Source organism: Chrysemys picta, chromosome 11 (genome assembly GCF_011386835.1).
Source record: "Chrysemys picta bellii isolate R12L10 chromosome 11, ASM1138683v2, whole genome shotgun sequence".
NCBI classification, from domain to species: Eukaryota; Metazoa; Chordata; order Testudines; family Emydidae; genus Chrysemys; species Chrysemys picta.
The window spans coordinates 43,704,430-43,718,359 of NC_088801.1; the positions used below are offsets into that span (position 1 = coordinate 43,704,430).

The window sequence follows — 13,930 nt, forward strand, 5'->3', positions numbered from 1 at the left end:
TCCCACCGCTCCTCTTCTCTGCCTCCTCTCCCCTGGTGAGCATGCTGCAGCCCGCCCTCCTGCCGGCAAACAGCTGATTGATTGGCGGCAGGGAGAGGGAGGGCGGGAAGGGAGCAAGCTGTGAGAGGAGGCAGGGGAGGGGGAGTCTGGCTTCCCTACTGCAGCAGGAGCCTCAGTGCCAGGAGCACCAAGCTTCTGCCCCCTGCAGGAGAGAGCAGGGGGCGGAGAAGTGTGGCCCTGGCCGGGGCCCCTCTGGAGTGTGGGCCCAGTGCCATGGCGCCAGTGGTGCCATGGCAAATCCGCTTCTGTCTGCGTCCCCTCATCTCCAGAACAAGAGACACAAACCTCGACTCTCTTTCGTTTGTCTGTTTAGGGTACTTGGCAGCACTTGGTGCAGCCGCATTTATAGGTGGGCAGCAGCTTTCCCTTGTTTGTGTGAGTTTTCCCCACAGCGACAGGAGGGAGAGAGAAACCTTTAGATAAAGGGAAGTGTGATCATAAAACCACAACAGGAGGCTTAGGGGAAGATATAGTCCCTGGAACTAGTATTTACTCCAGGGATTGGCAACCTTTGCACATTTGTTTACCTGCCGCGTCCGCAGATTCGGCCGATCGCGGCTCCCACTGGCCGCGGTTTGCCTTCCCAGGCCAGTGGGGGCCGCGGGAAGTGACGCGGGCTGAGGGATGTGCTGGCCGCCGCTTCCCGCTGTCCCCATTGGCCTGGAACGGCGAACCGCGATCCCCAAGGTTACCTTTTTTTCTGTTCTCCCTCTTTACTTATGTTAGTTAAATAAAGTAAATGGATTAGAGAAATAAATGTTTTTATTGAGTAGAAGCAGCTTTTCAAAGCCTCGCGGATACACAGTGCCCCTTGCTGTGTTTTTCTTATTGCCCTGGTGTTTAGCTGCTCAAAAATGGCTGCCATGCGATCTGTCTCAAGTGCCCACCGCTGTGGAAAATCCCTCCTCTCCCTCCCCCCCCCTTTTTTCCCCCCCCCACAGATGATAGGGAGCACACAGCAGGCAGCTGTAACCATGGGGATGTTCTCTTCAATAAGGTCCAACATTGAAAGGGCCCTGGAGAAGTTTATTAACAAACGACCAAAGGCACATTCAGCCATCATTCTGCACTTGCTGAGCCTATAGTTGAACCGTTCCTTACTGCTGTCCAGATGGCTGGTGTATGGCTTCATGAGCCATAGGAGCAAGGAGTAGCCTGGGTCCCCCAGGATAACTATAGGCATCTCAACATCGTTAATGTTCATTTTGTGATCTGGAAGGAAAGTCCCGGATTGCAGCTTTTTGAACAGACCCGAGTTTCTAAAGATGTGCGTGATGTCAGTGAAATGCCCCCTGTGATCCAACAGTGCTTGTAACACAATTGAAAAGTATCCCTTTCAGTTTATGTACTCTTTGGCAAGGTGGTCTAGTGCCAAGATGGGGATATGCGTGCCATCTATCGCCCCACCGTAATTAGGGAACCCCATCATGGCAAAACCATCCACTATGTCCTGCACATTTCCCAGACTCACTACTCTTTGTAACAGAAGTCGATTAATGGCCCTGCACACTTGGAGCACAGCACCTCCCATGGTTGATTTACCTACTCCGAATTGATTCCCCACTGACTGGTAACTGTCTGACATTGCAAGCTTCCAAATAGCAATCGCCACTTGCTTCTCCACTGTCAGAGCAGCTCTCATTTTGTGTTGCTGAACTGCAGGGCAGGGGAAAGCTCTGCACAAAGTTCCTGGAAGGCGGCCTTCTGCATTCGAAAGTTCTGCAGCCACTGCTTGTCATTCCATACCTGCAAAGCGATGCGGTCTCACCAGTCAGTGCTTGCTTCACGGGACCAGAAATGGCACTCAACAGAGTGTAGCTGCTCTGTGACTTCCAGCAGCAACTGTGAATTGTGTGGTTTTCCCCCCCCCCCCCAATGGCTTGCAGCAGGGCTGCTTGCAGGACATGGTTACATTCTGCATGGCAGACCCTACTTCGGCTCTAGAAATACTGCAGGAGAAAGCATGAGGTGTTTGAGATGCTCACAGCAAGAGTGCACAACTGAGCAGGCTCCATGCTTCTGGGGTTATGGCGTATGTGTGGCGATTTTAAGGCATGAAAACCACTGGGTTGTTTGCCGTTGATATGAGGGAGGGAGCACAGTGCATCATGGGGTGACAACGCAATGTTCCCATTCTCCCCTGCAGCAATGTTTTGGTCCCATGAGGCATTGCACAAAATTCCCAAAACACACTGCGTCAAGTTGCACTTTAGGATAGCTACCCACGATGCACTGCTAGTGAGGACGCACTCCTTTGAGACAATGAACATGGTGTGGACACCCACAATCAACTTAATTAATTCGGAGGTTCAAGGTCAGATTAGATAAAGTCGACTTAATTTTGTAGTGTAGACAAGCCCTGAGAGTTAAAAGCTTAGGACTCTATTCTTTATTCTGCCACAGGCTGTATGGCCTTAGGCAAGTCATTTAACAGCTGTGATTGAGTTTCTCCATCTCGAAAGTGAGGTTACTTTCCAACTAGTTTTTGTGTGCCTTGTAATCCTCTGAAGAGAGGTGCGCAATATACATGAAAACTATATTATGAGTATAATTATGACTATGAGAAGTTAGGTCTTGACCTATGCTGAGCCCCACATAAGTGGATTCCCATTCAAATTAGTACACACTGCAGTATCAGGGCTTTAGTATGCTACTTGTTAGACTTTTTTATTTTTCTTTAGAACCTGAGAGTGACCATATTGGGTTAGACCCATATGATCCATCTAGTCCAGTATCCTGTGTTCCGACAGTGGCCAATGCCAGGTGCTTCAGAGGAAACTAACAGAGCAGGCAATCGTTAAGTGATCCATGTTTGTTTGTTTTAAACAAAATGGCTACAATCATGGATCTGCTATGAAGTAGTCCATCCTTTTGCTACAGTGTACATCAGTGCATGCTTAAAGAGCCAGCTGTGCCAGCATTAATGCTGCTAATAGTAGGCCAGCCTAGGTATTCATGTCCTTCCTCCTCCACCATGCATAGGTGCCCTTTCAAAATTTCCTGCCCTCTCAGGTCTTGTGAAGGAGGCAGGGTAGCCAGACAACACTGGAGCAACTCATTGACCAGCCAGTTACACTGCTCCCAAGTGCTTAACTTGTGACAGGCTTTTGGAAGATGGGTTATAATAACTGAAGAATGAACCATAATTCTTTATGTGGGCTGGTCTTCCATCTGGGTCCCTGATTGTGTACAGATGTACATGTTTGCAGCAGGCAGGTCTTTTGTCAGAGTATATCTACAGTGAAAGGCAACTTTTTTCTTTTTTGCCACAGGAGTAGTCAGAGAATGCAAATATAAGCACAAAGCTATTTGAAGACATTATTTTTCCTGACTATTCATGTATATTTACACTTTTCTCAAGTAATTAACATTGTGTTTAACTCTGTTAGGTGTTCATTGCCCAGTCCAGAGCTTCCGGAAGCCACCGAGATGTTGAAGATGAAGAGCTTACACGCATCTTTGTTAAGATACCAAAGTCCTATACAGAGGAAGATCTGAGGAATAAGTTTAAGGTACTAGTTGAGTTTTAGTTATTCATTATATCCAACTGCATTTTCTCAGGTTATTTTTGACAGTAGATTAAAATGTAAAATTTTTATGAACTTCAGAAATGTTGGATAAAATTGTTTTTACAATTTTTAAATCTCCTAGGTGTATGGAGACATTGAATATTGTAGCATTATTAAGAAGAAGACCACAGGAGAAAGTAAAGGTTTGGGCTATGTGAGGTATTTAAAACCATCCCAAGCTGCCCTTGCAATAGAAGAGTGTGATCGAAGTAAGAATGTGACTGATTTCTCCCCCTCCCCCCCCCCTCCCCCACTCATTTATTATGAGAAACTGAACTCATTAGTATAGGTTCAAGTACGACAGCCTCTGGCTTCGGTTTTATTAGGAGCAAAATTATTTATGATGTAAATGCATTGGTAGTCAGACGTTGCAGAACCTAGTACTGTAAACAATGCATGCAGGTAGTACCATTAAGTTCAGTGGGACTAGTCACCTGTGAAAGTACTTGCAGGATTAAGGTCTTAGATTTAAAGTAATAACAGTGAAAGGGCTTTGGGAATGAACTACAGTGACTTCTGTTGATGTAAAATAGCCTGACTGTAGTGCAGCACATATATGTACGTGTGTATGTATACACACACACTTTTTTTATGCAGATGAACTTTTATGAAGTTCTCAGGGGATACTCAAAATAAAAGGAATATATAATAATGCACAAACACCACAGTAAAATGTATTGTGACTACAGCTATTTAAACAAAACTGTATTTGATACTAATAATACCATGTTTCACTATTTTCAGAATATAGCACACTTAGTCTTATGATTTAACATTTGTTGCAGTTAAAGTTGTTTAGTGCTTAGAGCACAGGATTGACAGAACTAGAATTCCTGTGACATTGGCAATTAATGTAACCTCTCATGCCTTAGTTTCTCCCTCTGTAAAATGGGAATAATAAAATACACCTTTCTGTAGGGCTTCATGCTCCTCAGATGATCTGCAATGTTTTTCTTTTTATCCTTTTACACACACAGCCAAGAGGAAACACCAATATTCTGCATAAAGCCTTATTGAACATATTAGATGATCAGTAGTGCTGACATGGCTACTGTGGTTTCAATAAAGAATGTTCTTCAAATCTTCCTATATGGGCCTTCAAAAAGCTAGAGAACAAATTTGCAAACAAATTAATATAAACAAGGTGTGGTAAAGTTTAGTTCTGAGAGAGTTGTGGTCTAGAGTTAACAGTTAAAACCAGTATCTAAAAGCTGTATAATACTTTATAAAGATGTGCCCAAAACAGTGGACTGGTATGTTTTTAATATAGTGAAATAAATGAATTGTGTAGTCTTGGACTATGTAGTGCCCAATTAATCACAAATATCAATTAAGCACCTATTTTTTATAATTGTCTTGTATCTTATTCCTAACTAAAATTAGGACACACACAAACTTCATTTAATGAGAGTTAAGGTTATATCAGCCTGTTAACAAATTTAGTATTTTTCTTTAATCCCGGGTCCATGAGGTCAGAATGAAAGGAGTTAGATGGTCTGAGACCAGACCAAATAGCTTACACAGGTGAAGTGCCTAATTCAGCACAGATCTTGGTAGGCAAAGGTAGGCTGAGGCTGCATAGATGTCCAGCTACTTCTTGCCTCTCTGTCAAGTATTTCCAAGATGATCTTTGGGCACTGTACTTCTGAATGGAATAGATAATGGGTTATGTTGCTTCTAATTGTATTAGCCTTCATGAGTGATAGGATAGTTGTTGTTTTGTTTTTAAAGAAACAGTAACTGATTTTTCTGTCTGTAATGTTTTTCAATACAATGCTTAAAGAACATTTTCTAGTCACAGATGTTTGAAAAATACATGATGAAATTTGAAATATGTGGTTACTTGTTCCAGGTTACAGGGCCATTTTGGCTGAACCTAAAAACAAGCCGTCTGAATCCTCTGAATGTGACTATTACAGTAGTAGCAGTAGTATGAGGCAGGAGCCAATGGGGCATGAACCTAGAGGGAGTGTGTTTCCCTTCGGTAAGTAATAACTTTTCACATTAACAGTGACTGGTAATTCTGGATAAGATCACACAGAAACTGGAAAGAGTGTTATGGAAATAGAGGTATATTCAGAGAGAGGCAAAATGGAGACACATTTAAAATAGTAGGTCCAGGTTTTTGGTTGTTGGTTCTAACTCAGACATTTAGTTTCTATATTGTTCAGGGTTATTTTACATTTGGCCTTTGCATTGGTTGTCTGAAATAAATATGTCCTTTTTTTATTATAACATGACTTAGGTCCTAGAAATGTTTTAGAAAAATTTTATTGAAATGGTCAAGGTAAATAGTATAGTGATGTGTAATGTGTCTTATTTTGGTTCTTGAGAAGGGCAGCCAGAATTTGGTAGTTTTGAAAAGAGTCAGACGAGAGTTCGAGAATCCGTTTCCAAACGCCTGTCAGTGGTATCGCGACTCCCCTTCGAACAAGAGCGGCTGTTCTTCCTCTTTGATCTAGTCCCAGGACTGGAGTATTGTGATGTTCAGCAAGATCCGCATACTAACCATGGTAAATAACAAAACAAAAAGTACCTCTTTCTTTCTACTGTTTTGACTCTAAAATATTTTATTTTCCCTTCCTCTTCCTTCTCAATACAGAATGATGTAGTCTTTTGGCAGTGGAAGATACATAAATTTGGTCCTGTACGCTGCTGTTCTACTCTACATCTCCTCTGAACAGACCTATTAGACTGAACAGTTACATCCTATCGCTAACTAGATCCCTGAGGGGTCCTAATATTTACAAAGTGGGGAAGCAACCCATAGCATCTCTACATTTCATATGCTCAGAAGTCAAAAATCAAATGAAAGCTGTTTCTTAATAGATTCTGCATCAGATGTGATGTTATCAAAGATGTGTAGGATTTCTGTTAAGGGAAAAAAAACATGCATCTGCTTTGTTGAATTCTCATCATGCCCTCAAAGTAATGTATGGATTCCATCTTAAAATAAGGTTTTACAATTTTAAGCCTGTTAGCTAGCCCCACAGAGCCAGTATAGCTATGGGAGAACAAACTGGATTATATTATAATCAATAGTATTGTTAACTAAATTGCTGGTACAGAATTATTAGTATTGATGATGCATGATCCAAAAGAACATAGTGGCTTAAATTGCTGGTTACAAGAACTACCTCTGCTTTTAAGCTGACAAATTTGATATGGAAATCATTGATACAATAAACAGGAACCCTACATTTTAATCACTTATTTCAGAGAATAACTACACTTAAAAAGGAAAATATTTGTGTACAAATTAGTGGTTACAAATATCTGTTAACTTTTGGAGGTTTTTTTTATAGGCATTCTATAAAGGAAGTAATATCAGATGATTTTCAGGTTCAGCTGTAAAGATTTGTTCAGTCACCCAGTTTTTGGATTTTGCTAAAGATGAGTTGGATGATGAAGTAAAAAGACTTCATTGTATTTGAGTGCCTATGACTAATCTGGTGTTGTACCCTGCTGTGTTGTTTGAGTACACTTTGTTCTTAGTAGTGCTTTTGAGGATTTCAACTTACACACTTTCTACCTTATCTTGGTATGTTTCATCCATCTTTAGGGCATGCTGTGATTCAGTATACTACTGCAGCATCAGCTATATATGCCAAATACAAGCTACATGGTTTTGAATATCCTCCTGGAAATCGTCTAGGTGTTGCTTTCCTTGAAGATGGGAGCAACGGACTGGAGTAAGTACCAACCCACATAGATGAAAAGCTGTAATTCTGTGTTCTGGAGAGCAGTGTTTCTCTTTGAAAAATTGTTATAAAGGCAAGGGGAAAAGGAAAAATTAAGAAAATGAAACCTACCACTGTACAACTTTTGTTTCTATAATGGATGCTTCTGAAATGTAAGATATTTCAGGGTGCTATGGTGTGCACTCACCACTACAATGCCTCCTGGTATCAGGGGGCAAAGTTACAGGAATCTTCGTCTCCTATGTCCCTTGATGGTCATAGAATATCAGGGTTGGAAGGGACCTCAGGAGGTCATCTAGTCCAACCCCCTGCTCTAAGCAGGACAAATCCCCATACAGATTTTTACCTCAGTTCCCTAAATGGCCCCCTCAGAGATTGAATTCACAACGCTGGGTTTAGCAGGCGAATGCTCAAACCACTGAGCTATCCCTCCCCCCTCCCCCCCCTCTGCTTTGTGCACTGTGACGGGTTGGGTCATAGAGACCCCCTTGGGACTGCCACCTGATGTGCTGAGACTACCTCTGAGCCCATTTTCTCTGCCAGTTTGGGCCTTCAGAACCCTGCCTTGTCGAGCCAGACACACCAGTCTGCTCCAACACAGACCCAGGGTCTGAGCCAAGTGCCCCAAAGCTGCAGACTTAACTGAAAACAGCTTAAGAAGTGCTCCTGTCTCTAGCACCCAGACACCCAACTCCCAATGGGATCCGAACCCCAAATAAATCTGTTTTACTCTGTATAAAGCTTATACAGAATAAACTCATAAATTGTCCACCCTCTAGAACACTGATAGAGAGATATGCACAGCTGTTTGCTCCCCCAGGTATTAGTCACTAACTCTGGGTTCAATAATAAGCAAAAGTGATTTTATTAAATATAAAAAGTAGGATTTAAGTGGTTCCAAGTAATAACAGACAGAACAAAGTAAGTTACCAAGCAAAATAAAACAAACCTGCAAGTCTAAGCCTAATACATTAAGAAACTGATTACAGATAAAATCTCACCCTCAGAGATGTTCCAATAAGCTTCTTTCACAGACTGGACTCCTTCCTAGTCGGGGCCCAATCCTTTCCTCTGGGACAGTCCTTGTTCCAGCTCAGATGGTAGCTTGGAGATTTCTCATGACTGGTATCTCCTTTGTTCTGGTCCACTCCCTTTTAAAGCTTTGGCACAAGGCGAGAATCTTTTGTCTTTCTGGGTCCCCACCCCTCCTTCTAAATGGAAAAGCCCCAGGTTTTAGATGGATTCCAGTACTAGGTGATATGGTCACATGTCCTGTGAGACCCAAAGCCTTCATTCTTCCTGGCCTGACTCACAGGAAGGCTTGAAAGTAAACAGAGCCATTTACACCAATTGTCCAAGTTGATGGGAGCCGTCAAGATTCCAAACCACCATTAATGGCCCACACTTTTTGCATAATTACAATAGGACCTCAGTTCTATTTCATATTTCTAGTTTCAGATACAAGAATGATACATTTATACAAATAGGATGACCACACTCAGATTATAAGCTTTGTAATGATACCTTACAAGAGACCTTTTACATGAAGCATATCCCAGTTACATTATATTCATGCTCATTAGCATATTTTTATAAAATCATATGGAGTGCAATGTCACATGCACAACTCAGCCCTCCAGAAGTCCAATCCCTTTCGGGTAGCTAAAGCTCAAATTAATGTCCAAAAACACTCTCAATCAATCTGCTCTTCTCCTGGGCTGTCTCTTCTGTCTCTTCCTTAGTTACTGTGGAGTCTTCTCTCCAGATTTGGCCTCGAGTACTGGCCCCTCAAAGTGTCTCCTTGAGGTAGACAAGGAAGGCGAGGTAAATATTTCTTTGAGGTGTCTATTATCTTGCTGAGTCTAGCATAGGCTTCTTCATGAGAGTCTTTGTGGTTCCTCCCTTCAGATTGAATTCTCTCCCCTTTTATGAGGCCCAGGTGTCCATTAAATTATTACCTGATGCCTCCCATCCTGCCCCTCTGGCTGGGAAGCAACTAATTAGGTAATCTGTTGTACCTGTACTGTAATTAGTTGACTATTAACCCCTTTCCAGGCCACAGTGGGGTTTCACTACACCACACAGGGCACAATCCCAGAAAAGGCCTTTTGAAACACCAAACATTGCTGCTACTTTTCAAGAGACAGAGGGAAAAGAAAAGATAAAACATTCCTTTTATTTTAAGATGACTTGTAAAATGTGACCAAACCTTTTTTACTAGCTTGTGATGTATAAAGAAGTCTGAGAATGGGGTAGTGGATTTTATATTAGAAGCAGGTTTTTGTCTATTGTTTCCTGGAAGACTCTGGGTGACTGTAGAGCTAATAGGATATTGGCAGCGTGAGTACCAAGGAAGTGGGACCTGCACAGATCAGGGGAAGGGAATTGAAGATAGATAATGACCTGACCAAAACACCTGACAAAGAATGAAAAATCATTGTTAAAGATTCAACACCATTTCTTACTCCTGAGGGCATTCTGCTCCTAAAAATGCTGTGCCAAAGTATTAAAAATTCTGCACACAATATATTAAAATTCTGCAAAATTATGCAAATTTTATTTGTCAAATAAATGTGGAGGCTTCAGCATGGCATTGGGGAGCACAGGCCACTGGCTGCACAGAGGTGGGAAGTAACTTTTCTGCGGGGAAGCAAAGAAATCTGTGGGGGACATAAATTCTGCACATGTACGCTAGTGGTGCAGAATTCCTCCAGGAGTAATTTCTTGCTCAGTTAAGTGATGGGGGAGTTATTTTTGCTCAAATTCTTCCAGGAGACTTTCGGCCAAACCTGGGAGGCTAGTGATTTAATACTCTTGATATTTATAAGGTTAAAAAAAGTAGAATAAAAATTGTTTATGTATCATAAGAAAGAAAACAAAACCCCCAAAGTAAGCATAGCCCAATATTTTTTTTCCTCAGCATGTCCTCTTTAAGAGAAAATACATAACTTGGGTGTGTGGAAGTGCATGTAGTTTGAGCCAGCATGCCATACTGTGAAGCCATTCTAATGCTTCTGTTAATACCTAATTCCAAGAGTCGCACAATTGTAAAATGTGAAGAGGTTTGCCTTATTCTAGCTTTGCAAAATATAAAATCTTGCTAGTCCAAGCAAAAAATGTAATTGTTTTACCTTCACTATCAAAATGGATAAGAAAATTATAGGGAAGAAATAATGTTTCCAGCAAACTCATTTTTACTTCTCTCAGGCAACGTAAAGAGCTGAGTTTAACTCCATGAGCTGGGTTTGTATATTCTGTCGGTCTATTAAAGCAACAGTGATAACTGAAAGGCTATGTTATAGGAAAAGAGTATAGAACATTGGGATACAGGTATCTCAGTGTATTCCGGGTCTAACAAGAGTACTCACATAAATTTGCAACAATTTACTTATTCCTGGATGTTCTCCGCACATATCAAGGAAAACTGAATAGATGTTTTCTTGATCAGTTCTTTCTCTGAAAATTTTGATTTTAAACGAATTGTCATGTGAATTTCTTAAGATTATAGTAATGTTACTTTTTGCTGTAAAGACAGTCTGATTATTTCTGCTTGCAGCCACATCAGAAAAATGGCAACACAGCTGGTGACTTCACAGGTGTCATCAATGGTGTCACATAATAATCTAGTTGGTCAGCAATATACATCTTCTGTAAGTAACTACAGTCTATACTTTTGATGTTGTTTCTCCTCAGTTGTTACAGAAACTTGAAATGTGCAGTAAGCAATCGTGTCCCATCTTTTTTTCTCTTACCCTTGTGACTGCTTTAGGAGCTGACTTTGTTTGTTTGAAGTGTGGTGGGTTGATTTGTGCTTTTCTGTACTCTTTAAAGGTGGTATGATCTTAACTGGATTTATTGCCCAGGAAAAATACTGTCAGGGAGGTAGTCAAGAAAAACACATCAGTTAATCATGTGGCTATCAGAGAGCCCATATGTAATCCAGGACTTTAATGTCCTATAACAGTAACGGAGTACTAAATCAGATAAAATGGAAATTTTCACTTTATTTTCATCAGTTACGTTTTTCGTTACATTTTATTTTTGTTTCAGCAACCTTGCAGCGGAAGTTCTAGTTCTCAGTTATCTCAGCCCCAAACAGATGCTGTACTTCCATCACGCAAAAAAAAGGTTCCACCTGAGACTTCTATGAAGGAAAGGCTTTTCATAGTGTTTTATCCTCGTCCCTTACCTGTAAATGTGTTGGAGGATGTATTCTGGTAAGGTACCATTTAGTGATTAAAAGAACTTCAATAGTAGAATAAATTTTGAAAAATTTAGAATAAACACTGAAATCAAACCAAGTCATAATCGTGAGACAGCCCACAGCAAATACAAGTGATCAACTGATAAATTAAACAGTAGAAAGTCACCAGGAGCAGATGGTATTCACTGAAGAAACTCGTATATGAAATTGCAGAACTACTAACTGTGATATGTAACCTATCACTCACTTAAGTCAGCTTCTGTATCAGATGACTGGAGGATAGTTAATGTAACGCCAGTTTTTAAAAAAAGACTCCAGGGGCAATCCTTGCAATTACAGGCTGGTAAGCCTAATTTTAGTACCACGCAAATTGGTTGAAACTATAGTAAAGAATAGAATTATCAGACACATAAATGAACAACATTTGTTGGGGAAGAGTCAACATGGCTTTTGTAAAGGAAATCATGCCTCACCAATCTTTTTAGAATTCTTTGAGGGGGTCAACAAACATGGACAAGGGTGATCCAGTTGATATAGTGTAATTGGACTTTCAGAAAGTCTTTCACAAGGTCCCTCAAGACAACTCTTAAGCAAAGTAAACAGTCATGGGACAAGAGGGAAGATCTTCTCATGGATCAACAACTGGTTAAAAGAAAGGAAACAAAGGGTCAGAAGAAATGATCACAGTGGAGAGAGATATAGCGGGGTCCCCCAGGGATTCTGTACTGGGGTCAGTACTGTTCAGCATATTCATAAATGATCAGGAAAAAGGAGTAAACAGGTGGCAAAGTTTGCAGATGATACAAAATTACTCAAGATAGTTAAGTCCAAAGCTGGCATTGAAGAGTTACAAAGGGATCTCACAAAACTGGGTGGTTGGGAAACAAAATGGCAGATAACATTGCATTTATCAATATTGAATTTCGTGCACATTGGGAAAACATAATTCCAACTATACATACAAAATGATGGTGTCTAAATTAGCTGTTACCATTCAAGAAAGACATTTTGGAATCCTTGTGGATAGTTCTCTGAAAGCATCTGCTCAATATGCAATGGCAGTCAAAAAAGACAACAATGTTAGGAACCATTAGGAAAGGCATAATAAATATCATAATGCCACTATATGGTATGCCCACACCTTGAATACTGTGTGCTGTTCTCATCGCACAATCTCAAAAAAGATATATTAGAATTTGAGAAGGTACAGAGAAGGGCAACAAAAATGATATGGGGTATTGAACAGCTTCCATATGAGGAGAGATTAAAAAGACTGTGACTTTTCAGCTTGGAAAAAAGAGGACTAAGAGGGGATATGATAGAGGCCTATAAAATCTTGAAAGGTATGGAGACAGTGAATAAGGAAGTGTTTTACTGCTTCACATAACACAAGATCGAGGGGTTACCCAATCTACTGTAACTCCTCGCTTAACGTTGTAGTTATGTTCCTGAAAAATACGACTTTAAGCGAAACAATGTTAAGCAAATCCAATTTCCCCATAAGAATTAATGTAAATGGGGGGGTTAGGTTCCAGGGGAAATGTTTCCACCAGACAAAAAACTATATATTATATAGATATACACACAGTATACGTTTTAAACAAACAATTTAATACTATTCACAGCTATGATGATTGTGAAGCTTGGTTGAGGTAGTGAAGTTGGAGGGTGGAAGAGGGAGGGATATTTCCCAGGGAATGCCTTGCTGCTAAATGATGAACTAGCACTCGGCTGAGCCCTCAAGGGTTAACACATTAATGTAGCCTTTCACACAAGGCAGCACGAACACAAGGGAGGGGAGACAGCATAGCAGACAGAGACAGACGCACACCTTGTGTGGGGGAGAGAAAGAGAGATGCACGCTGCCCCTTTAAGTAAGCTTGACCGACTCTTAAGTGCATTGTCTTTTTAAGTGGGTCAGGAAGTTGAGACAACAGCTGCTGTCCCAAGCTCTCTCTGTCTCTCTCCGTCTGTGTCCCCTCCTTGCTCTATATGGAGATGGGGTAAGTGGGGTGCAGGAGCAGGGGGGAGGGTGACACCCTGACATTAGCCCCCACCCCCCACACAGCAAGCAGGAGTCTCTGGGAGCAGCGCCAAGGCAGAGGGCAGGAGCAGCACATGGCAGTGGGTAGGGTTACCATATTTCAACAATCAAAAAAGAGGACGTGAGGAGCCCCGCCCTAGCCCCGCCCCTGTCCTGCCCTAGCCCCGCCCCTGACCCTTCCACTCCCTCCCACTTCCCACCCCCTCAGAACCCCCAACCCTCCCCCCCCCCACTCCTTGTCCCTGTGATTGCTCCCTCCTGGGACCCCTGCCCCTAACTGCCCCCAGGACTCCACCCCCTACCTAAGCCTTCCTGCTCCTTGTCCCCTGACTGCCCCCTCCTGAGACCTTCC

At 41.7% G+C, this 13,930-nt stretch overlaps 1 protein-coding gene across 6 annotated transcripts in view; it reads left to right on the top strand.

Annotated features, from left to right (window-relative positions):
* RBM45 (RNA binding motif protein 45) overlaps positions 1 to 13,930 on the top strand; it is a 31,104-nt gene that overhangs the window by 4,036 nt on the left and 13,138 nt on the right. For 5 of the 6 annotated variants that reach the window (XR_256301.5, XR_006176939.2, XR_010591329.1 and 2 more), the window contains exons 2-8: positions 3,450 to 3,572; positions 3,712 to 3,838; positions 5,482 to 5,613; positions 5,963 to 6,142; positions 7,192 to 7,321; positions 10,887 to 10,980; positions 11,381 to 11,547. Coding sequence is in view for 3 of the 6 variants with exons in the window: in XM_005300463.5 (XP_005300520.2) it covers positions 3,450 to 3,572; positions 3,712 to 3,838; positions 5,482 to 5,613; positions 5,963 to 6,142; positions 7,192 to 7,321; positions 10,887 to 10,980; positions 11,381 to 11,547 (953 nt within the window). In the remaining 3 variants the exon portion in view is untranslated. The remainder of the gene's footprint in view (positions 1 to 3,449; positions 3,573 to 3,711; positions 3,839 to 5,481; positions 5,614 to 5,962; positions 6,143 to 7,191; positions 7,322 to 10,886; positions 10,981 to 11,380; positions 11,548 to 13,930) is intronic. The other variant, XM_024114761.3, reaches the window with a different exon arrangement.